Consider the following 22,604-nt stretch of genomic DNA (forward strand, 5'->3'; position numbering starts at 1 on the left):
GTTTTTAACTCCACAAGCCTATTTGCTCACTCCTAACTTTCCCCTAGCATGACCTGCTTCCATGGCTTTATCTGTATTGTATCTACAGCACAATATAAAAACACAGTCCTCACCGTTTTTCCCTTTCAAAGTGCTGTGTCAAGATTTATTATTAAGGCTAAAAGAAAATCTTATTTTACTGTTTTATAGACACTATGCTTAGAAATAAAATATCAGTAGATATATATTCAAAATCTGTTGCATTTACAATTATGATCATACAACTTTTCATCTCTAGCTCTATAAGCAAACTTTATACAACAGCATGTACAGGGGAAAAGGGACTCCACATTTAATCTTCATACCTACAGACACTTTTTTTTGTTTTTTCCTTCACACTGTTTATTTATTTATTTATTTTTTAAAAGATGACCGGTAAGGGGATCTTAACCCTTGACTTGGTGTTGTCAGCACCATGCTCACCCAGTGAGCAAACCGGCCATCCCTATATGGGATCCGAACCCGTGGCCTTGGTGTTATGAGCACCGCACTCTCCCGAGTGAGCCATAGGCCGGCCCCCACACTTTATTTTTGAACAGGTCATATATGTTGCAAAATTCAAAAGTTACAAAAGGCTGTAAAATGTAAAATAAATTACCCTCTCCCCCCTTTTCCCTTTCCCATGGTTCCTCCTCCCTGGAGGCAACAGTGTTACCAGTTTCTTGCCTGTTCATCCAGGGAGAGTTTACTAGAGATACATGTTTAATTTATGTATGGATCTGGGATTGGTAGGTGTGCATTTAAACTCATTAAAACAAGTGATCCAATTTAAAAATGGGTGAAAAATCTGAACAAACAGCTTCCCCGAAGAAGATATATGAATACCTGCTCAATATCATTAGGGAAATGCAAATTAAAGCCACAATAAGATAAAACACACCTATTTAAGCAGCTAAAATTAAAAGTCTGACCACGGTAAGTGTTAGTGAGGATGAGAAGAAGCTGGAACTCTCACATGCCACCATTGTGAATGAAAGATGGTTCAGCTACTTTGGAAAGCCAGCAGTTTCTTAAAAAGTTATACAAACATCTATCATATGACCCAGCCATTTCACTCCTAAGTATTTACTTAAAAGGAAATACTTGTATATGTCCACATAAAGACATATATAAATGCTCATAGCAACTTTATTTGTAATAACCAAAGAAGAGGGAACAGCTCAAATGTCAATGAACAGATGAATACATAAACAAATGGTGGTATGCCCATAAATGGAATACTACTAAGCAATAAAAAGGAATAGCTACTGATACATGCAACAACATGAACGAATCTCAAAATCATTTTGCTGAGTAAAAGAAGAAAAAAAAAGTACTTATTAAAATATTTCATTGATAAAAAATTATATTTTAAAAAGACTAATCAATAGTGACACGTATAACAAGCAAACTAATCTATGGTTCCTGAAAGGTGGGTAGGAGTGGTGAAAGACATGGATTGCAAAAATGCACGAGGAAACTTCTGGGGGCGCTGGATATGTTCATTATCATGATTTTGGTGATGGTTTCACGGATGTATGACTATGTTAAAATGTATCAAATTTTACACTCTTGTGCATGTCAATTTATACCTCCATAAAGCTGTTAAAGGGAATTAAAACCAAGCCCCAAATTCTTTTTTTTTTTTTTTTTTTTTTTACTACATCTTTCTTTAGGATCGAAAGAAACCTAAACACCCTCTCCTTCCTCCCCACCCCCACAAGAAACCCTCACCCAGTACCCTCTGCCTGGCCCCTCCCTGCAACCCCAATCCCTCCTGCTGGGTGTCTTCTCTCTGACGCCCGTTAGGGGGCGCCTACGGAGGAGGTCGAAGCCCTTGGCTGTCTGACTCAGACCAACTTCCGGCTCACTCCGTTCCGCTTCCGGGAAGACGAGCGGGCCGTTGTATGGGTTCCCAGCGGACTGTGAGGCTGAGGATATCAGGGCCGAGGAGTTCTTGCATCGCGGGGTTACGTGCTACTGCGGCTGCTTAGGGGAAGTGCACCGGGCTCGCCGCTGCCCGGGGCGGTCCTTTTGTTTCCATCGGGGTGGAGGGAGAGTGCTACCATGGCGGCCCCTGCGCAGCCCAAGAAAATCGTGGCCCCCACGGTGTCCCAGATCAACGCTGAGTTTGTGACCCAGGTGAGCTCGGGCGAGTCTGGTGTGCGTGAAGGGGTAGGGACGTCGAGGCCCCGAGGCCTGAGGCTGGGATTTTCTTCGGGACTGGAAGCATTCAGGAGACAGTCGTTCGTCAGTTCATTGACTCGGTCAGGTCTTTTAGTGAGTGTCTGCTATGTGCCGGCCGCTGTGCTGGGTGCTGAGAATACCGTGCTGACAGAGGTCGCCCTGCCCTCAGGAGCTCACGGTGCAGGGTCATATTTGCACTTGTGTGAAATCACTTTGACAGATAACATAAAAAGAAAACCTCTTCGTGAGTTTTGCTGTATTGGAGTTTATCGCAGGAGCCCTGGATTCAGAGGAACTGACCAGAAGGCTTCGCAGCAGAGGTGATGATGCTGGACTGACTCTTGAAGGAGGAGTAGGCTTTTTCCTGGTTATAGAGTAACCAACGTTTTTGAGAGGAGTGATGAGAGTCTGACAAGACACCTGCTTCAAACAGATTCATCTGTGAAGAGAGTAATCCTGTCGTTTGAGAGCGTTCATTTAGAACCTGTATGCTGTCTTTCATTGTGAGCCACAGTTGGCTTTGAATAGGGAAATACAATCCTGTAGCCCTCAGCAACATTCCGAACCTTTATTACTTACTTGAGAATGGGGTAAGAGTGTGAATGTCTCAGTGTAGAAGTTATGCCCACCTGCTCTTCCTTCTCTCTGCCCTTTCAACATATTTCCAAGGCAGAAGCCTAGGAGTCATTTTGAATTCTCCTTTTCCTTGACCCCCACATTTCTGCTTTCTAAATTTGTCTTTAATCCATCTGCTTTTCTACACTTCTGTCACCCCAATCCGGGCTGCCATTGTTTTCTGCCTGAATCAAGGCATCACCTGTCATCTTGTCTTTCCTCTTGCTCTCCTCCAGCCCATTCTTCATGTTGCTGTCAAAGTGATTTTACACAAGTGCAAATCTGATCATGTCACTTGCCTTCTCAGGACAATGACTGGAATCCTTCAAAGCATTGTATGATCTGGCCTTTGCTTATACTTCAGTTTCCTCTCTCCTCTCCATTTTTAACTTCTGCCTTAGCCATACTGAGCTGTGTTTATTTGAATGTGCCATGCTTTCTTTCATCTCCTGGCCTTACAACATCGTTCTCTTTGTTTGGAATCCTCATTTTATCCCACCATCCCTTATTCATTCTTATCCTGCTGCACTACTTTAGAGAGGCTTTTCTTAACATCTTACACTAACATACCTTTCCTAACATACCTGCATTTTTGCAGTAAAATTTATTAGTGTCCTGCTCTCATGCAGCTTACGTTTTAGAGAGGAGAGCCAGACAAATTAACAGTATAGTTTCAGACATTAATAAGTGCTATGAAGAAAATGAGACGGGGTGTTGTGACAGTGACTGATGTGGGGTGTATGAAAGACAGGAAAGTCCTCTCTGAGGCGACATTTGAGCTAACACTTGAATGCAGAGAAGGAGACAGTTTGGGGAAGAGCAAGGAAACAGTCTAGGGAATAGCAAGTGCAAATGCCTTTAAGAGTGAATGTAAAGAAGGCCAGGCTGGCTGGAACATAAGAAGTGAGAAGAAGAATGGTATGAGATGAGGACAGAGCAATAAGTAGGGACCAGATCCTGTAGTTTCGGAGGCTAGGAAGTTTGGATTTTATTCTGAACATAGTGGATTTTAATTCCAATCTGGTGAATGATATTTTAGAAAGATCACTCTGGCTAAGGTGTGGAAATTGGGTGGGGGTGGGGGGACAAAAGTAGTAATAGGGATACCAGTTAGTCCAAGTAAGAGATGATGGTGGCCTCTACTATTAAAGATTGAAGTAGACTGGGTATATTCTGAAGCCAGAGACAGTTGGACTTGATGATGATTGATTGTGGAGGAAAGACGAATTGAGAATAGTTTGAACAACTGGGTGAATGGTTTGGACATTTATTGAGATGGGGAAAACTGAGAAAGGAGAATGTTTAGTGGAGGAATATCATGACTTCTGTTTTAGCCACTTGAAGTGTGAGATGCCTACTAGACATTCAGTTGAAAATCTTGAGAAGCCAGTTGAATGTGTGAGTCTAGAGCACATAAGCAAGATCTAGACTCAAATATAAAATTGGCCCCAAATGATATTTAAAACAGTAGAACTGAATGAGTTGTCCTAGAGAATGTTGTTTGTAAGCATAAGATACTCAGGGTATCCTACATTAGCCTGTGAGAGTTGAGCCTGTGGAGCATGGCTGTTTCGTTCCTCATGTACTCCCAGCACCTAGCATTGTACTAGGCACACATTGTGTGATAAGTAAGTATTTGTTAAATGAATGGATGAGTGAATTAATGAACAAATGTACCAAGGCATTAAGGTGTAATGGGAGGGGTGAAGGTTCTCGGTAGTTTTGGGCCATGATAGCAACATTAGTGCCTAACATTTGCCAGATACTCTTTTCAGCTCTTCTAGGCTGCAGAGATGAGTAAGATATGATCCTTGTCTTCAGGGAGTTCATAGTCTTGAATGAGACTTTAAGAGACGAAGAATTCACCATAGTTCTGGCAATGTGATAAATGCCGGAATAGAGATGTGAAGGTACTGCTATGAGAATAGTTTAAAATGATTACATTTGTCTGAGAAAAGAATTTTCTCACTGAGAAAGTGCCATTTGAAATGGACTTTAAAATATAGATAGGAAGGTGGGAAAATCCATTTTCTTGGTAGAGGCGACGTCTTGGGTTTAGGTGTTTTTTTGTGTTGTTTAAATTTAACTTCTGAATATCTAGCACACTGGCCAGAAAAGGTGCTTTTAAATTATTTCTTGACCATATGGGCTGGAGAGGTTAAGATTTAGTTTTCAGAAGATCTGTGATCTGAACTTTGTGACCTCACTTTTTTTATGTTACCATATTTTTATTTCTTTTTTGTTTTTCAGTAATGTTTATTTTGAACAGTCTGTGCTGTCATAGCTGTGCTAAGTGGAGAATGGAAAGTTTTTATTTTACATGAGACCAGAGAGTTTGGGGGAGGGCAGTGTATACTTGGGGTAGTGGTGTATGAGATCACACATTAAACCCCAAAGAAAAGGAGAAACTTAGAAAGGAGACATAATAAATGCTTAAGAAATGTTTGCTAGACATTTAATCAAGTACAGATGTATAGTAAGCAGTTTAGATCAGAAGATAGGACTTACATTTTTATTTATAAGTCCCTGAATTCATCAAAACAGATTGGACTCAGTTCTCTTAAAGGTGTGATGTAAGGAGAATATGGCTGAGTTTGTGTGATGCAGAATGAGGGGAGCAGAATGAGGAAATTAGGATACCACAGAATAATTGGGGGATAAGGCAAGGATTTTCCATTGAGAAATGATTGATAATTTGGGAAAGTGTCATTTAAGTAGATGGTTACTGTAATGTTTTTAGAGGCTTTTCCTCAGGACCAGGGTCCTAATTGCTTGGGAGGCTCTTTAACTGTGTTGACCATGTTAACTGCTGAGCTATACAAGCAAAGACAGCGTAGGTCCCATCTCTTAAGTGTTCCAATCAAGGGAGGAGGAAAGATGGATAAGCAATCAAATAATCACAATACTGAAAGATAAGATGACAATAGAGTTTCTTACAAAATGAACAGACAGAAGAGGCAATTATCACCATCAAGTAGTGTTGATGGGAGCCTCGCAGAAGAGGTAACATTTCAGATTTTACTTCATTTGTTCATCCCTCTGTTTGTCCCTGCATCCATGCATTTATCCATACATCCACCCACCATTGTTTGAGTGCCTCTAATATGCCTGACACTGTGCATTGTCATCTTTTTATAAATATATTGAGTCTTTGTGCTTGCCAGGGTTTTCTGTTTTTTATACATATATACATATATGTTCAATTGTATTCTACAGAGTTTTCTATTTTTTAAGAGATTGTAGTTTAGCTTAAAAAAAAAACATATCAATAAGACCATGTTGTTTCTTGACTATTATACAATCCACCTAAGTATCAGGAGAGAGTGCATATATGTATTTACATTTCACAATTTCCAAGTGAAACCTAATTTGCTGAAATATAACATGCCAACTCCTTTATAAACGAGCTGTTAGATTACGATTTTTTGTTTAGGTTTTGTTTATGTACTTCCGGGTATGTGCTGTTCTTTTAAAGGTTTATTATGTTACAAGTAAACATTCATGTAGATTTTGAATCTGGTTTTTAATACTTGCTCAACTATTAACTATAATCCTGGGCAGATCACTTAATCTTTCCAGACCAGGGTTTCCTTATCACTATTTTGAAGATGTTTGACACCATAGATATTAACTGGGCAGCACTGTTGCCTTAGGGGTAGTTGGAAAGGTACATTTTGGGTTTTTTTAAGTCACAATGGCAAGTTGCAGTGCAAAGCACTACTGGCATTTAATGGATTGGGGCCAAGGATGCTAACTGGCCTGAATGCCTGTATGGTCCCTTCATAATTACTCGTCCCTTAATGCATAATCTGTCCCCCAATGCCAGTAGTGCCTTGTTAAGAAACAGCTTATCACTAAATGGTTTCAATCTTCCAGCTCTACAGTGGTATAAATCTGTGACTTACTATTTATGCTGTTTACTTTTGCAGTTAGCATGTAAATACTGGGCTCCCCACATCAAGAAAAAATCACCTTTTGATATAAAAGTAAGTATTTTTGGTTTGCAGCATACTTTTTTTAAAAGTTATACTCTTTATATCTCTTTTTAAAGAGTTAATTCAACAAAAGCTTTCCATAATTTTTTAAAAGAAGTTCTTAAAAAGAGGTCTTTAAATGAAATAGATGTTGATATATTGCATGCCATTAAACAAGTAATGAAGACTCACTTTAAATTCTGCCATTATATATTGAATTGTGATGCTTTGGGTACCCTTGGTAAAACTGAACTTTTAAACCCAAAATTTGCTGCATTATTTGATCTTAAATCATTATATATATATATATATTTTTGTTTTGCCAGTAATCCTACTTTATTCATCAGGAGGATATTCATAAACATGGCATATTAATTACTCTTAATTATTAGCAGGGTAATAATTTAATGCTTTATGCTGTTTGTATATTTCTGTGGTTGTATGTGTTGGGGCTGGGAGTTTCTAGGGCAATTTTTCATTAATAACAAAAGTATCCCGGTGGCACTACTAGATTGAGTTGAACCTAATTAGGTTAAGGTTTTTAGAGATTCAACTCATATCCAGATCATTTTAGTTTATGCTAGGTAATTCTAGATGAAGCTATGTTTTCCTAATCAGAAGAATTTACAAATTACCAATTACAGATTGATATTTAAAGAGGATTATGCCCTTTATTTTATTATTTGATTTGAATTTTGATAAAAAGGAAAGCAACAACAATTTCCTCAGATCAGACAAAATTTGCTTGCCTCATCACCTTCCTCTCTCTACCACTCACAAACATTTATTTGACAAATATACTTTGACAAGTTAAAAGACATTATTGTTACCATACAGTAATATACCATATTAAAGCACTTCATAATTTTACAGTAGCATTTTTTATACTACTATTAACACTAGTACTATTATTTCTTCTACTGCTACTAGTAACTATTGTTGGAGACCCACTGTGTGCCAGGATTTGTACTAATTCTTTATATCCCATGTCTTATTTACAGCAACCCGGTAGTTTATATTATTACATCTGTTTCGTGGATAAGGAAACAGCCTTAGAGAGGTCAGGCAATTGCCCATTGGTTAGCAGTGAAGGTGGATGTTTTGAACAAGGCTTCCAACTTAAATTCTCAAGTTGAATTCTTGAGTATTACACCATTCTGCGCACCCTAACTTGGATGGAAATTCTGAGGCTTTATCATTGGATAACAATTAGCATTTGTTTCTATAATGTCTTCACACTTCTAACATACTTTCTGTCTAGCTCTTGCAAACACATTTTTATGACTCTTAAATGGTGTCTGTTTACATTAATACACTTTAAAATTAAGTTTTTAAAAATATTCTAATCCTGTGAATTTTTATTTTCCCTAGAAAATGTTATAAACACATTATTTTAATCTTTCTAGGGCTCTGATTTTACAGATATTTTTCTACTACTTTGCTTTCTGATACTTCACATTTTGAGTAATTTAATGGAATTATTTTAAAAAATCTCTTTAATGTTATTTCAATAGCAGTAATATTTGATAGCTTTCCTAAACCAGTTTATTTTGTGTAATCTCAGTAATTGAAAATATCAATTTAGGGTCTGAAAAGAAGTTGTTTGCAATATGAAACATTTTTATATTTTTGATAACAGGTTATCGAAGATATATATGAGAAAGAGATTGTCAAATCAAGGTAGGAATTTTTATACATTGGTATTAGGGGTGGATGAAGTTGGATCCCCTCTGAACTTAAAACTGATCATAACTTGGAACTTCTTTTTCTTTTTTGAATTTGTCATCAGAGAGATGGTGGCTAGAGCTTTATACCTAGGTGCTAAAGAGTCATAAATTATTTCTTTGCCTTCTAATTTTTGGTTCAGGTTAGAGAGATTAAATCCCATAGAGTTTATTTGGTTTTTGAAGAAATGTGAGAGAGAGTAAACATAAAGCTTTTATTTCAATTCAAGTAGTATTAATTTTCTTATCAATAATGGTAAATCTTTTAAAAAATATTCTTTAAAAATTATAAAAGTAAAACATACATAATGAATTCACAATAATAAAATATGTATTTTATATATTATACATACATAATATACATTATGATATATACATTTTATGTTACTTATGTATAATATATAAAAGATATAAGAAAAAATAATAAAATATTAAAGATATTTGCAAACAATATACAGAAGGGAGTTTCAGTAAATCTTCAGTAAAGTAGTCAGATTCAAGATAATGATGGCTTGGACTTGCATGCTAGGTTGGGAAGGAGAGGAATTGTCAATTTAAGAAAGATTGAAGTGATGAGACTTGACAGTTGGATGTGGTGGGAGAGGGAAAGGGAGGAATCAAGGATGATGCCAAAGTTTTTTGCTTAGGTTGCTGGGTGATTAGTAGTGCCATTACTGGCTTTTGCTATTGTTGTTGGGGGTGGGATTGATTATAGATTATTAGTTCACTATTGGACATCTTGAATTCTAGATACTTAAGAGCCATGCAGGTGGAGATACAAAATATAAGCAGTTGGGTATCTAAGTGTAGAGCTCAGAAGAGACTGGGTTGAGCCTAGTTTGTATCAAGCACCATTTTGATACTGAAGGTACAACATTGAACAAATGTTCCTGGAGCTCTACTGTCATGGAGCTTACATTCTAGTGGAGGAGGCAGAAGAAGCATATAGATGTGATGTTATGTCAGGAGAAGTAAGTGCTATGAATTAAAATAAAAATGTGGTTAGGGATGGTGACAAGGGCTGCTATTTTAGATAGAATGATAAGGCAAATGCACTCTGAAGATAGGACATTTGAGCAGATATGTAACACATGACTTGTTGGTCTGCAGGTGGATATGGATGAAATTGCCTGAGGAAATTTAACTAAAGATGAGTGGGTAGAGAAATTCTAGGATTCTTTTTTCTTATATATTAATAATTTCTAGGACCCTTTTTTCTTCTATATTAAGAATGTACCAATCTGAAAATTATCTTGAATCTACAGAACAGGCTTTTTACTGCAGTGGATAGTAATTGTTTATTTTATTTTATTTTTTCATTTAAACCCTTACTACAAATGTTTCTTCCTCAAACATAATTTTTATAACAAAATAACTAAAAGCTGCTGGTGATTTTTAAGCCATATTGACCTGGCTACATTATTTTTATTGCTTAAAGAGGTAACTGTCATTGACAGGATTAAGATTTACCATGACACTTTTAACAGCCATTTTCTCATCTTGTACACATTTTTGAATACTTAAGTGCACTTCTATAATATATAAACTGTAGTATGTATTTAAAAATTTAAATAACCAATTCTTTTAGACCTAGTACCTGAGGCAATTATTTTGCTGAGCTTTGTGCTCGTGGCATCTTCAGTTCTGGGGGAATGGCTTGATGTAATATTTATTAACTTGTTTGTAGGCTATCAAAATAGGCAGTTTATAGCAATAAGGTATTCTTAATATTTTACATTAAGGTACTTGTTTATACACTTTTTGCACATCAACCCTATTTTCCCAGGAAGCATCCAGGAAATAAATGATCAGTTCTTAATATTCTTATGGTAAAAATAATCACTTCTAGTATCTCAAAATTAGATAATTCTTAAAAAGTTATATTATTACCTTATCACCCATATAATGTATGGCTTATTACACAAATGATTCATTTTCGCTATTCTTGCCAGTATAAGATTTGGTAAGTTTATCTTAATATATTTTTATCCAAATTTGATTTTTTAAAGTATTTTTTTTAAAAATTATTTTCTGTTAAGTGCTTGCTATGTGCCAGATTCTGTTCTACACACCTTGCCATGTAGTAATTCATTCATACGCACAACAACCCTATGATGCTATTGTTATCCTCACTTTATGAATGAGGAAACAGAGTTGTAACTTGCCCAAGATGTTTCCCAGTAGTTAGAGGCACAGTCAGGTATTAAATCCTGGTTCCCTGGCTTTTATCTAATATTCTCTTCTTAAATAGGACAGAGTCCATTGCCCTCCGGAAATCTCATAGCCAGTACACTTTGATATCATGAAAACTGTTATGAATCCATTCAAGTGGTTTTTATACTAAAAAAAAAAAAAAAGCGACTTATAGAGCGATTTACTTTTGCCAAAGTGTTTGCATTTATTTTTATTCAAAATGCATAAACTCTTTTATTGTAAAATATAACACAGAAAAGAGCATAAAACAAATATATAGCCTTACAAATTATAATAACTCATAACCTACACCTAGGTTAAAAAAAAAAAAAAAAACTAGAACATGTTGCTCAAGGTGTTGTATCCACTAAGCAGCCTGGCTGGCTGTAGAAGCCGATACCTTGGCAGTGTTCTTCTTTCTTTGTGCTTTTGCATAGTAAAAACCTTCATTTCATTCTCACTAAAGTCCTGTGACATTGCTTGCTTAGTGAAACTATTTAAGAGAAATGAAATCAGTGGAATAGGATTTTGACAGCATCATGGTTTCCTGGGGTATTATAAATTCATTATACATATGCATTTAATTTTCAAAGCTGGAAACTATTATCTAGTGGCAGTGTTCTTATCTGGCTATTTTATTTCTCATATTACAAAATGATGAAACTAGATTAGTGGTGATTTGAACCTGCTTTTAGAAAGATACACTGACTATAGCATCATTTATTCTTATAAAATAAAGTACTTTTATTTTAAAAAGATAATATAATAAAGAGAAATATCTGATATTCCCTCCACAGTATTCTAATATTTTAGGCTCACTTTCAAGACTAAAAAGCATGTGAAACATCTGATTTCCCCATTTGTAATATGGATACACGTTAACCCTTTTGAGCGTTAAATGAAAGCATGTTGGTCAGTGCTTGAGAAATTGAGACAGGCTAACTTTTGGCCATTGTGATCCAATATTATGAATTCTGATATATGAGTTATATTAAAACAAAAGATTACAAAATGTATTTGCATTAGTAATTCTGAAATGTTTATATTCTCTATTTTAACAATTTTATTATTTTATGTTTTTAGGTTTGCTATCAGAAAGATAATGCTGTTAGAATTTAGGTGAGTTAAAAGGCATTACTAAGATGAACTTAAAGATGACAATGTGATTTAAGTTTTAGCTTAATTTTCTGTATATTTCTGTGAGTGGTTAAGAAAATAATTTTAAATTTGTGAAGATTTATATTTTTGTGACTGGCTTATTTTGGAATATGTGTATGATATCCTTCATTTTTAAAGATGATGCCCCATTGTCATTATAACTTCTATTTTGAGTTGTTTCTCACTATTGAAGATACCCTGTGCTAAGCAATTTCTGAAATCGTGCTTGATTTCTCTAGTGATCAGCGGGAATAAATTGGAGTGTATTCTATAACCATTTTCCCCCCCTGCCAAGCCCTAAGATGTTATTACCAAGGCAGCATTGTTCCCACTCAGCCACTGGTAGCATAAATATTTCAGAAAAAAAAGGAATGTACAATTTTTGGATTATAAAGGTATAGATTAGATTATATAACAACTAGGTGTGGCCCGTATGCTGAAAATAAAAGCTAGGATTGTTGTTAATGATAGTAATATTTATTATTTATTGAACACTTGCTATGTGCTGGACACAGTGTTAAAATATTTTATGTACAGAGCACTCACAGCAGTCCTGCAAAGTGAATATTAGCTTCACTTACTGGGAGAAGAAGCTAGGATCAGAAAAGATAAATAACTTATTCAAGATAATGCAGTTAAGTAATTAGCAGAGCTGGGATGCCAATGTCTGATGCCAAAGCTTCTGGGTTTGTTTTTGTTTTTGTTTTGTTTTTTCACTTCTCTCTACTTCCCTGAGATCTGGTCTGTGTCAGAGGTCAGAGCCTCTGGGTTAATAACTCTTGTTCTCTATGTATGTTCATTTGATCCTCAAAAAAAAATGGCATGAAGTAGGTGGTCTTATCATTTTTATAGAGGAAAATTGAAGTTTATAGTTATGAGCTAACTAGTAAGTTGAGTGTCTACTATATCCTAAGAACTATATTATTATAACATGATCTCATTTAATCCTTATAGTAACCCCTATAAGATCTTCCTTACTTTATAGAGGAGAAAACTGAGACTAGAAACTAGATCCATCTGGCCCTTAGATAAATATGCCTTTTTACTATTACAGTTATACCACAAAAAGGTCCTATAGATAAAAACCCTGTTAAAGGTGAGTTTACAATCCGAAATTACAAAGCACATGGAGGTAATAATCCTCCATAAACAAAAGTAAACAAGAAAGAACAGAATTAGACACCCCCCCCCCACAAACTTCAGATAATTAGGTAATAGGTAGACACTGTCAAATCATTATGTTTAAAATTATCATGGGTATGATATAAAAGAAGAGATAGAATATGTGAGCAAGAAACAAGACATAAGAAGTGGATGGACTTGGGGGAAAATGGAAATAAAAAAATTACAGAAATTTAACAACTCCATGGGTAAATTAAATAGGTTAGATACAGTTAAAGAGGGAATTAGTGAACTGGAAGATAGATCTGAGGAAATAAACTAGAAAACAATAAAGTAAAGATGAAAAATATGAAGGTAAGGTAAGAGATATAGAGACTAGAATGGGGAGGTCTAATAGGAGCTTCAGGAGAGATTTAGAGAAAATGGGCAATTGACAATTTGAAAGAGAAGACTGTCAAGAATTTTCTAGAGTTGATGAAACACATGAATCTTAGATTCCAGAAGTACAACAAATCCAGAACAGTACAACTGCAGAGCAACAAAGAAAGAATGAACATCTTAAAATCTGCTAGAGCAAAAAGATAGATTACTCAAAGAAGAAGGACAAATTGATTATAGACTTCTCAAATGTAGTAATAGAGAAGATAATGGACTAAGACATTCCATTATCATACATAGAAAAAAATTATATCATACATAGAAAAAAATCACTACCAACTTGGAGTTCTGTACCCAGCTAAACTGTCATGAAGTAAATGTCACAAAAAGATTAATACTAACACGCTATTGCTGACAGAAGCTTTAAAGTACATAATTCAGGAAAAAGGAACTTAAACTTGTAAAAAAGAAATGATACGAAGCTTCACTCATTTTATTTTTGAAATAGCACTCTAGTCTCTCACTTGGATCCTTTTGAGCATTATTTTTGGTAAAATCTTACTTATTCAGTTTTTTAGTTTGTTGCAAATTAAGCAAGAAAGATGCTGAAGTCTGAATAGACGCTTGAAGCACAAGTGGGAGTAGAAAAACTACAGTAGTATAACAGAATCTAAAATGCTTAACTGTGTACATACATGTATGTGTGTTTGTGTTTGAAAAGATATGTATGTGTAGTGATTTAAAGCAGGAGCATAGCCCACAAATATGTATAAGTAAATGTTAAAATATTTTGAATAAAATTTAAAAAAATAAAATAAAGCAAGAACAAAATGTCCTGCTTTTTTTCATTAGTGCTTAAAAGTATTTTACAGCTCGCTACAATAATTGATGTTTATAACTACCTTGAATGATAAGAAATGGCTAAGTTATGTTTTGGAAATCAGAAATACTTACCTTTGTTTAGGAATATTTCTACCAAAGTCTTAAAATTAGAATTTTGGCACTTAGAGGGGAAAATGCCAGTTATGTTGAAAACTGACTTATGTTGAATACCTTGTAAATTAAGTATTACAAAGCCTCTTTTTGATTAGGTCTCTTTCTTAGTTCTGGAAGTCATTTCGTCTTGGTAAGAGTTAGTGTTAATGTCTCAGATACATTTATCTGTGAAAGTGCCCATCATATCACTTTGTTTTAGGGCTGATATTTGTCAGGTGTTTTTGGTTTTTCTACTTCATGAAATGCTTTAGATAAAGGAATATTCTATTGGTCTGATGATTACAACCTTGTTTAATCTGTTTCCTTTGATATCTTCTTACTTGAAAGTATAAGGCTGTCATTCTCCAAAGCCACATTTTCTATATATGGTATAAGTTTGTACCAGATATCAGTGACTTAGATTACAATAAGTTTGTGAATGATTCTCAAATTATAAATACAAATTTTCAAAACATTTTCAGCAAGTTGTAAATAATTATGCTTTTCCAGGTAAATGATACATTATAATGAATTGAATATTATAATGAGATATTCTATGCCTTTTTACTTTTTTCAGCCAGTATCTTGAAAATTATCTCTGGATGAATTATTCTCCAGAGGTGTCCAGCAAAGCCTATTTAATGTCAATCTGCTGTATGGTGAATGAGAAGTTCAGAGAAAATGTCCCTGCATGGGAGGTAACAGATTTTAATTACTTCATAGCTGTAAAGCTGTTCCCCCTTAAGCTATTAGAAAGTGGCAGAACTTTTTACTAATAATAAATAGTGCTTTTAGAGCAGAACTTTACCTAATAGTAAAGTAAATATTGAGAAAAAGAATGAATATTTGAAAGATAGCCGTTTTCTTTTGGTTTCAACATTTTCTTCAAATTAATTTCCTATCAGCTGAAAAATTATGAGTGTGAAATTATTTTTCTGCTTAGTGCTTGAAACAAAGAATGACATGGATTATAAAGACTTACATCAGGAGCTGGCAAAGTGAAAGATATATTAATAAGAGCAAATAGACGATATTCAAATGAGATATTTTTCAGTGTCTTATTTTACAATGGGGAGTATATTTGTAGTTTTACATGAATAAAGTGGTGTTTACAAAGTCAGGACAGATGTTTACATTGTAATTTCAATTTTCTTTATTCTTTTTTCCTAGACACCAAATGCAATGTAATTTCAGTTTTCTCTTTGTCCCTGATTTAGGATTTATTTTTTCTGTTTGGAATTTCTAATGAGCTGATGTTTTCTTTTTGTGCTGTTTGCAACAGAGACTTGGTCAGTAGAGGTCCCAAATCTGTGTTTTCTTTGCCCACCAGAGAATGGTCAGCTCATTGAAGAGTTTGTTCCCTTCCAGTCGTGATTTTTTAAATGAAGAAAAGGCATAGAAACTTGTGTTTTGAGGAAATGGTCTTGAAAGTGAGAGGGTGTTAGAGTCTTTAAGATAAAACCATGGACACTTCTCTCAAATATTCATTGGGTGCCTGCCACCTCAGGGCATATTAGAGCCCAAAGTAAATTATGGGTCTCATGTCTTAATGAGAGAACCTACCAATTTCTTGAAGTTGCTTCAAACTGTTATGGAAAAGAAGAGGGAAAATTCTTTAGGCCAGACAATAACCTGAATAGTTTATATGTTAAAAAGACCAATTTGGTGATTAGAACTTGAAATAGAGAATTGATAGTACAGACTAAGAGGATAAACACAAATGTAGAAGGTAGAATTGATTGGATTTGATAATTAATTGAAGTGGCATTAGGAAGGGGTGTTATTTTCAATAACCTTCCAGGCTTGGGCAACTGAATATAATAAATGATGGTGCCATTTACCAAGATAGGTAATAGGGGGTTGAATAATACTTTGGAGGGTACAAAACTGTTGAATTGAGTTTTAGACATACTGAGTTTAAATTGTCTTTGGCATATCTAGATGAAATTGTCTAGTAGAGGAATCTGAGTCTAGAGCTAAGGAGAGAAATCTTGTCTAAAGATGTATATTTGGATTTATCAGTGTATGGTAGTTGAAATAATGGGCAGAGGAAGAAAAATGAGGCTAGATCCCTGGGAACATTGCTGTTTCAATAACAGGCAAAGGAAAAGGATCCCTCAATACCGTGAAAGGAGCTGAGGGTAGATAAGGGTCCATTGGACTTGACAAATAGAACAGTTTTCAGGGGAGTGGTGTAGGTGGAAGCTTGTTTTAGAGAAGTGAATGGAAACAACTAGTGTAGACCACACATTTGGACCACTTGTCTATGGCAGTAACTAGAAGGGAAGGTAGACCAAAGAAGCTTGAATACATTCACATTATTTACATGTTAAGAGTAAAGAGCCATTATAAAGAAGGAGAGGCTGTCATTGAGATTAATTACAGTGTGAAAACTATAATTTTTGCTAAAGGCGTAGTTTCTTTTGTTTAAATCAGAAGTAGTAAAACTAAAACACTTCAGATCTTTAATAAGAAAACAAAGCTTAAGCTAAACACAGGCATAATCTACAGAAGAAAAACTAAAGGAAGTAAAGCCATTGTTTTATGAGCTAAAGGTTTCTGCAGCTCTCTCTCTCATAGTCCTGTCAGAAACCTATATTTGACTTGCTACCGTTAATTATAAGTAAGCACATATTGCCTCTTCTACACATATTCAAATAATTGTTTTGCAGTTATTTGGTTTTGTTAATAGACTTCTGAAAAGCCTCCCAAATACTTATTTAAGACAGAAAAATAGGTGAGCAAGCCAGTTTGTAATGAATTTTTATTCTTCTTTTCAGACTTTTAAGAAGAAGCCAGACTACTTCCCATTCTTTTTTAAGCGCATTTTAAAAGCGGCATTAGCTGAAACTGATGGTGAATTTTCACTCCATGAACAGACAGTCCTACTGCTTTTTCTTGATCATTGTTTCAATAGTTTGGTAATTTTACTTTATATTATGGGGGAATTTTCAAGTTTTCTTATTCTTTTAAGTCGAGTTTAGATGAGATTACTTCTGTAGCCAACTCTTCATCTATAGTAGTAGGAATAAGGGTAATGCTAAAAGCTTGACTTCAGCCATTTTCTGATAGAAACATTTTATTTATTCACTTTTTAATAGACTTGGATTTGATCTCTCCTTTTTTTCTATCTAGACGCTAAGAAAAATAATGAGAATTGAAACTCCAAAGGGTGAGCACAGAAATGAGAAGCAGCAAAGAGTCTAATTAATATGAACTTTGAGTAATAGGATTTGTGCCACAAGCTGCATACAGAAATGTAGCTTTATTACTTTTTAGTTATGCTTCATGCACAGGCTGGCTGGTTAGTAAGAGAGGTATATTTGAGTTGACTGATTAAGTCTGATGGTGGATCTTTGTCTTGTGTGTGGTATATTTTTATCCTTCACAATATTATATACTAAAAAAATAAAAGATTTAAATTTAAAAAATTAAAATTAAAATTTAGTAATTAACATTTCATGTGAGCCTCCATACTGTGGTTATCTGAAGGTATATACTATATTTATTTAAAGGTAAATGTTTCTGAATTAATAATGCACTTAGACCAATACTGGAATGCACGAAGTTCTTTCCTATCCTGAAGACTGAATGTTCATAGATGGATGGTCGTTACCTGTTTCCATGTACTGCCTCACATGGATCTTGTATAGTCATAAAAGAAAGATTTTTCATGTCCCCAGTGGTTACCACTGTTACCTCTTTAACACTTATTAAACTAAACAGAGCAAATAAATATATAAATACGTGGGTTTCCTTATCGGAAATTGAACAAAAACAAGATTTAATTAGTATTAGTAGTTTTGAGCTAAGTTTAACCAACTTAAAAACTAGTTTATTATTGAAATGCTTTACCTTTTTCAATATGCAGTCAATTCTTATTATTTGGGGTAGTTAAGTTTGGTCTATAAACTAGCTATAAACTAGCTATAAACACTGAATTAGCGAATACTGAACCATTGTTTCTAGAGGAAATACAGAGTTAGGTTCCTATAAGCCTCTGGTCACATTTTTGACAGTCTATCAATACATAACCTTATTTTATGTGTCCTTCTGTTTAAAGACACTTTATTTAATATATATTGTTGATTCATTAACCTTGAGCTCACTGGTTAAGTTATAGTGCTGTTGGCACTAACTTATACCTGGATGAAGCTTATTTAACACATGTATTTTCTACATAAGGCATGTCACAGTCTTCTTGCACCCATGAATGTTAGACAGCACTTCAGCCTTTTGCCTGGGCCATTTTTAACAGCAAAATCACCAACAAAAAGTACAAAAATGCAAAATAAGTACCACTAAATAGACAACAGAAAGGACACTTATTTATAGTATGAGAGCTGAAACTAAACAGAACGTCAGTTCAGCCTCAGCTGGAAATTTGCACATCAGACACCCAAATTTTTTGCTGCTCTGTGCTGCCTGTGAAAGCACAGGGAGTATTGATTTGGGGGTTACAAATATGTTTTTGTGACTAGGTGAATTCGCAAATGTGGAATCTGCAAATAATGAAGATTGATTCAGTCTTTTTCTTAAAAAGTATTGAACTTCTTATTAAAATATCAGTTTGGAAGTATTGGTGGTATGTTTCCCCTCCTTCCCCCTGAGACTTAAAAAGGCAGTATATTTCTTATGTAAAGACTTAGGTAGAAATGCTGATATGTTTATAAACTTGTTTTCTTCATATTTTAAACAGGAAGTAGACTTGATACGGAGTCAAGTACAGCAGCTTATCTCCCTCCCAATGTGGATGGGCTTACAGCCTGTAAGTATCTAATTGCAGGATTTTATGCATGTGTATAAGTGGAGCATGTGGTTTTAGACTGTGTAACTTTAATGTGTTATAAAAGTGGTAGCTAAGGGCCGAGCCCGTGGCGCACTCGGGAGAGTGCGGCACTGGGAGCGCGGTGACGCTCCCGCTGCGGGTTCGGATCCTATATAGGACTGGCCGGTGCACTCACTGGCTGAGTGCCGGTCACGAAAAGGACAAAAAAAAAAAATAAAGTGGTAGCTAAAAACTCCCTTTTCTGCTTAGAAAATTTACTATGCATTAACTTATCATAGATGTAGTTTTCTATAGTTTTAAAGTTTTTATGGGCAACCTAATATATGTTTCACCTAATTTCAGTATTGTGAGATAAAGTAAGATAGTATCTATTGAGCTTGTAGAGAAGGGGGGATTAATTTAGCTAAGTATGGTTAATATCCATCCTTGTGTATGTCTTTAGAGGAGACAAAATGCAGATTTGAATTTTTTATTTGTCTTGATTAGAATGTATGTACACTTATAGGAGAAGGTCTGGATCATATTTAATATTAAATACTTCCATCAAATCTTTATTGGATAATATGTGCAGGTACCAAAGCCAAATTAACACATCTTAGGGAGTAAAGTTAAAATTATCAAATTTCAATGTAATACTTTAATTCAGAATTTCATTTCCTGAGCACGGGTGTTCCTGCACAGACCCAGATATATAAGCTCATTCATAGGTACCAGTTGATGGGGATGAAAACATAAGGCACATGTAAATAGTTAATACTAAGTTAAAAGGTGGTAAGTACCATAAGAGAGAATATGCTGATGCAGACATTTCCCTGTTTGCTTGTGATAGCGGTTTTTATGTTCCTTGTCTCAGACATATTTTTCAAGCTGCAGTGATTGTGCTAATAAGTGTTAATACTTATATTTTTCAGACTTAAATCCTTAATTTTAGAAACAAGAAAGGAACTTATTATTGACCTTAAAATCTTGACTAGCAAAGGCCTTTTCTTCTTCTATTTTTTTTAACAAGTGTCAGAATTGAATAATTTTTAAAAAGATAATCATCCCTTGGTATCTGCAGAGGATTGGTTCCAGGATGCCATGTGGATAGTATCTGCAGATGCTCAAGTCCTGCAGTTGGCCCTGTGGAACCCATGGATACGAAAAGTAGGCCCTCTGGGTTTAGCGTCCCGTCAATAGGCTTACTGTATTTTCGATCTGTGGTTGGTTGAGTCCACAGATGGAGAAACTGTGAAATGTAGGGCTGACCATGTTTATTGAAAAAAAACCCACATATAAATTGACCCACACAATTCAAACCCATGTTGTTCAAGGGTCAACTGTATTCATTTCTTAATTTTCAGGGTTTGTCTTGTTTTTAGATTTTAAGATTTTATCATATTGCTGTATATTGTATCCATATATTCAAAAACTAGTTGATCTAATCTTATCAGCACCGCACTCTACCGAGTGAGCCACGGGCCGGCCCTAGTTGATCTAATCTTTATCCTCACAAACTTTGAGGTTACTGGGTTGTTTTTGGGGGGGGGTTGTTTGTTTTGGCAGCTGGTTGGTTCTGGGATCTGAATCCTTGACCTTGGTGTTATAACATTTTGATTTAATATCACATCTCTCTTTCAGGCACGATTGGAATTAGAATTAAAAAAGACACCTAAGCTAAGGAAATTCTGGAACTTGATTAAAAAGAATGATGAAAAGATGGATCCAGAAGCAAGAGAACAGTATGTTGGCAAAGCTTCATTCCATGTTGGCTTATGCTGGGTTATGGGTCTTAGGTGGTATTGACTGGTTTGTTGCTTCCTTTTATAAAGTGCTGAGCCCAGGTAAATGATTAATAAGTGCCTTTACTTAGACTGGCATAGGAATATTTTTTTCTAAGGTCTAAAAGAGAAGCCACAACCTGCTTTTTTTTCCTTTTCTCTTTGCCAATGATAAGTATATATATTTGTCCACTGTTCTTCTCCCTGCGTATTGTCCATAATCTGTCCCTCATGGATGATTCTCCATTTTCTCAACAGCTGAAAATGGGAAGTAATTCTTGCTTTTGTGCAGTTTACATTCTAGTTAGGAAAAACAGTGATAAACCGATGAATTTTGAAGTATGTTAGATGTTGATGCATGTTAAGGAAAATAATAAATCAAGTATAGGGATTAAAGGAGCAGATGAGGATGGCTCTCATAGCAAACAAAATCCAAAATTTTCAGACCTAAATTTTATAACAAAAATCGATTCTTTCCCTCACCTTTGATGAGTACATTATCATATGCTTTTTAGATGTTCTCAGGGTTTTTTTTTTAATGGTTTGGTTATTTCTACCAAGTTTAATGTTTTTATCAGCAAATTTTACTGTGTACAATTTCCAGTCAGCAGCTCTATTTTATGGGTTATTTCTAATAATAATGTTTATTATCAATTGGATAAAAATCTGATAGCTATTATATTGGCCCTCCATGTTTGTGGGTTCTGCATCCATGGATTCAACCAACCATAGATCAAAAATATTTGGAAGAAGAAAAATGGATGGTTGCATATGTACTGAACATGTACAGACTTTTTTTTCCTGTCATTATCCCCTAAATCATACAATATGCAGCTATTTACATCACATTTAGATTGTAGTAGGTTTTATAAATAATCTAGAGGTTATTTAAAGTATACAAGAAAATGGTCATAGATTATATGCAAATACTACACCATTTTATACAAGGGATTTGAGCATTTGTAGATGATGTTATCTGCGGGGGGCCTGGAACCAATTCCCCATGGATGGTGAGGGAAATTTATTTCATGAAACAAAGCTATTAGGACACAGGGGAACGACTTGCATCCTCTCAGAGGTTTGTTTCCCTTTGTCTTTTTGAGACTAACTGTTCTGACTGTGCTCTTGCCTTATTTACACTGTGACTTTTTGTTTCTCCCATTTTAATTGCTCTTTTCCACTAACTTCTTTTTCTCTGCATACACACACGCACACACACGCACACACACATAAATACAAAGACTTCCCTTGGGTCTATGATAATTTCTTTAGGCTCTATCTTATTTTTTCTTCCATTTAGGAGCGAAGTCTACACTTACCTTTCCTTCAGACTTTGTTTCTCCCACTTGAATTTTGGTTCCCACTTTCCCACTCCCACCTGAAATTGTTCTTTTTGACTTCACCAGTCACCACTAACATCTGACATTTTGGAGTTTTTTTGTTTGTTTTGTGTCATTTTCTTTGACCCCTTACTTGATCCGGTTGATTATACTCCATTTCTTATATAGCCCTTCTCCTTTAACTTCTACAACTTCTCTAGCTTTTTTTACTTTCGGATATTTTTCTCTGTGTCGTCCCTGGCTCCTACTTCCATTATTTAGTGAGGTATGTAAACCATGAAAAGTGTTGAGGATAAAAGGCAGTGAAATCTGAGGTTATGCTGATAGTTACTGAAAAAAGGGAAGAACAGATAAGCTGTGTGTCAGAGAGA

The 22,604-nt window shown here is 35.1% G+C and overlaps 1 protein-coding gene across 3 annotated transcripts in view; it reads left to right on the top strand.

The window, feature by feature from the left end:
- Positions 1-1,922: 1,922 nt before the first annotated feature.
- Positions 1,923-22,604, top strand: part of AQR (aquarius intron-binding spliceosomal factor) — a 106,188-nt gene continuing 85,506 nt past the window's right edge. The window contains exons 1-8 of one of the 3 annotated variants that reach the window (XM_063088742.1): positions 1,923-2,160; positions 6,750-6,806; positions 8,434-8,474; positions 11,795-11,830; positions 14,922-15,042; positions 17,125-17,265; positions 19,044-19,112; positions 20,754-20,854. In XM_063088742.1, the coding sequence (XP_062944812.1) occupies positions 2,086-2,160; positions 6,750-6,806; positions 8,434-8,474; positions 11,795-11,830; positions 14,922-15,042; positions 17,125-17,265; positions 19,044-19,112; positions 20,754-20,854 (641 nt within the window). In that variant the 5' untranslated portion in view covers positions 1,923-2,085. The remainder of the gene's footprint in view (positions 2,161-6,749; positions 6,807-8,433; positions 8,475-11,794; positions 11,831-14,921; positions 15,043-17,124; positions 17,266-19,043; positions 19,113-20,753; positions 20,855-22,604) is intronic. The other 2 variants (XM_063088743.1, XM_063088744.1) reach the window with 2 other exon arrangements.

This window comes from Cynocephalus volans, chromosome 3 (genome assembly GCF_027409185.1).
Source record: "Cynocephalus volans isolate mCynVol1 chromosome 3, mCynVol1.pri, whole genome shotgun sequence".
Lineage (NCBI taxonomy): Eukaryota > Metazoa > Chordata > Mammalia > Dermoptera > Cynocephalidae > Cynocephalus > Cynocephalus volans.